General features: G+C 33.5%; 1 protein-coding gene across 1 annotated transcript; it reads right to left on the reverse strand.

The window, feature by feature from the left end:
• Positions 1-1,918: 1,918 nt before the first annotated feature.
• Positions 1,919-3,276, reverse strand: LOC100267991 (uncharacterized). The gene is made up of 2 exons (XM_002263167.5): positions 3,077-3,276; positions 1,919-2,508 (listed from the first exon to the last, which is right to left on the reverse strand). Exons 1-2 carry the CDS (start codon positions 3,120-3,122, stop codon positions 2,318-2,320), a joined length of 237 nt encoding a protein of 78 aa, XP_002263203.1. The 5' UTR covers positions 3,123-3,276; the 3' UTR covers positions 1,919-2,317.
• Positions 3,277-3,595: the final 319 nt, after the last annotated feature.

Genomic DNA, 3,595 nt, shown 5'->3' on the forward strand with positions numbered 1-3,595 from the left:
AGACCATTATCTCAATATCATGATATATCATGGTGAATTTATTGAAAATATCTATTGTCACCAACTTCCATCTACAATGACTCAATTCATAGGGATATATGACTACTTTAGGGTCTCATCCATAGGTCAAAACCTCCTATTGACTTTAGCACATGCTTAATATCCTCTCAAGGTTAAGAGTCTATGCAATATAGTAGTTTGGTGAATTGTTATAATTGATAGCCTTGCATCATAAGTCACTTTAACCATACACACTAGTACGCTCACCATGGGAAACTTATCTAGATAATCAAGATAAATCATTTCTCCAATTTGGAAGGAGTGCATTATTATCTCTACTGGATTGCCTAAATCTACTAATCGAATATGAATAACTCATTAACTTACAAGAAACTCATAACTTGTATATTTTGTACAACTTCTAATACACTTAAGTCATGCATTATATAAGAGATATCAATATGCATGTATACTAAAATAAACAATCAATGCAAATGGGATATTGAAGGGAACAATACACATAAATAAATAAATTTATTGATGAATCTAAAATAGACATCATGTCATGTTTTCCAAGACTCTATTCTCAATCATGCTCACCTTACTGGTACTAAGACTATTGATACTCCTCTTAAGGTTAATGTTTGGTATTTTTCTTCTAATGGCAACCCCTTGTTAGACCCTACTTTATATCATACTATTGTTGGTAGCTTGGTCTATCTCACCATTACATATATGAACATTACCTATGTTGTTCACATTGTTAGTCAGTTTGTTACTTCTCCTATTACAATTCATTGGGTTATTCTTCTTTGTATTTTATGGTGTCTTTGAAGCAGTGTATTTCAAAGTCTTCTATTTTTGTCCACTTCCTCTTTAGAGCTATGTGACTATTCTGATGCTAATGATCCTAAAGTTCGCAAGTCTATCGTTGGATTTTATATATTTTTATGGGATTCTCTCATTTCTTGGAAGAGTAAGAAACAAACTATCATATCTTGATCTTCCATAAAAGCTGAGTATTATGCTATGACATCTACCACTAGTGAAAGAGTTTTGTTACATTGGTTACTTATTGATATGGGTGTTTCTCTTTATTATCCCACTCCAATGTATTGCAACAATAAGAGTGCTATTCAAATTGCTCACAACTCCATCTTTCATGAAAGGACCAAACATATTGAGATTGATTATCACCTCACTCACCATTATCTTTAGTATACCACTCTCACTTTGCCTTTTGTTCCTTCTTCCTTATAGATTCTAGATTTATTTACCAAGTCACACCTGCTTCCGCGTACTTAGTTTTTAGTTGACAAACTCTCGATGCTTCTTGCAACCGCGTCATGAGTTGTAGGGGGATGTTGGAGTTATTTATTTATTTATTATATTAACATTATTTTCTTTCTTTTTAGGAGTAAGGGTGAGTTTCTCTTTTTATTTTTTTTTTCATTTTCTTCCATTAGGTATATTTAAACTCTATTTGTATTGTACCTATTTTTAAGAGAGTTCATAATAAGAATCCATATATGTTCTTTTCTGAATCTTTTTGGATTTCATGAAAGCAACCTAACCAATATATTTTGATATATTAAATCATATTATGTAGGCAGATAGATAAACAAATATATACTTTTTATTAATATTGATTATGAGTGAATGTTAAAATTTATTGGACATCACCCATTCAAAACAATTGAAAATTTGAGAGGATGAGAGTAGAGCTCTATATGTTAGGAGATGAGTGAAAATTTATGGTTCATTGTTGAGAATTTTTTTATCAAAATGTTTCTTTCTCTTATAAACAAAGAAAAAAGAAAGAAAGAAAGAAAGATATAGAGAACACTTGTGTTTTCATACCTATATTTATTTATGGCTTCAAAAATGAAAAAAAAAAAAAGTTGTTTAACTTGCATCATTTAAGAGAGAACACAGAACTTGTTATTCACAATTGTACTAAATGAAAAGATTATGATATTTTTCCAAGACAATTTCAGCATCATACTTGTCCTAAGGCTTTGTATGATCCAATAGAAGAAATTTTCTCAAAGTCTTGAGTTCCAATTGATAGAGAACAATTTGTGACTACTCAGTTTTCTACAGCTAATATCACAAAAAACCGGCCTCAACCAAACTTTTCTTCATGAAAACAACCCAAAGCTGCAGATAGATTTGATGCTGTTTGTGATGAGTAATCACTCCATTTATTCGACATTTTTTAAACAGATCAACTAGCTTTCATCATAGTTGATCACGGAAGCTACAGTAGCACACATACATATTTATAGATCATAATCTAGATGATTAATTCTGAGTTTCAGTCGCATTGCACTTCAGATCCATCTACAAGATGAAGGGTGCACTGCTTTGGAGCCAGGCAGCAGTTGCATGGAGCCGTGAGCTTCTCTTCGCCTGATGAAACACAAGTCATATAATCCACATCCAAGCAGTAAAGCGGGCAAGCTTTGGCGCCAAAGCTTTTGGAAGTCTCCCCCAGCAGAACTACACCTGCTAATGCATCATGAATCAGCATATGTGATCAAAATCGATTATGCCATGGTACAAATCCAAAACCCTAAACCCTAAAACAGGTTGAATAAGAAGAATTAGTAATTCTATGAGGTACATAATCCTACATCTCAAATTTTGATTAAAGCTTAACTTGTAGGATTTGAGCTCAATATACATACCCACACATGGAGAGATTGGGGGGAGAGATACCAAATAATGGCAAAAGGGGAGAGAAGAAAACAAATAGGGAAAACAAACATACAAATTGCGGTGGCTAAAACCCATGACCTCCCACCAAACCAAATTCTAATATCAATTGAACTACCAATTTTCTTAAAAGTTTAAGGTTGTACAATTTGGGCTCAATATGTATATCATATTTTGAAACAATACCATGCTGCAAAACCCGAAACCCAAAATCCTAAACCCCAAACCCGGTTGAATAAGATGAATTAGTAACTCTATAAGGTACATAATCCAGCATCACAAACACTCATATCAACGATATTAAATGTTTTAATATAGTAGAAACAAATTAAGGAAGGTTATTAGGAGTACTACGTACCGCAAACAAGGAGAAGAACAAACACTGAGAATTTCATGTTGCCCATCGTATATGTTTACAAGGAACTGGGGAGATGGGGTCGATATATATAGAAGTATATGATGTGATCAAAAGCCGAAATTTAAAACAGAAATGTGAAAAGGGGGTGGTGCATGGCGCTTGTGAAGCTGAACTTAGTCAAATTTCTGGCCGGGTATCATAATCAGTAGGCTGCGAAAGTCATGTATTTGAGTGAATGGTCAAAAGTGAAATCGTTAGAATGGATTCAGTCAAGGTCATAGTTTGTGGCTAGTTTGTCAGTAATGATAAAGATTGACCAATCAACTCAATAAAAAGATAGTGAGAAGCTTGAACTAGAAGGGAAAAAACATGCCAAAATGGAGACGTCAACCATGGGCTTCCCTTCCCTCGAGCTTTTCCTAGTTGTTCAAGTTTAATTTCTTCACAAAAGCATGGATTGTTTATTGGCCATGGAAAAGTCCAAAGAAATATGTAGTTGTGGGTTCATATTGATTTTAA

The sequence above is a fragment of the Vitis vinifera genome, chromosome 12 (genome assembly GCF_030704535.1).
Source record: "Vitis vinifera cultivar Pinot Noir 40024 chromosome 12, ASM3070453v1".
Classification (NCBI taxonomy): domain Eukaryota; kingdom Viridiplantae; phylum Streptophyta; class Magnoliopsida; order Vitales; family Vitaceae; genus Vitis; species Vitis vinifera.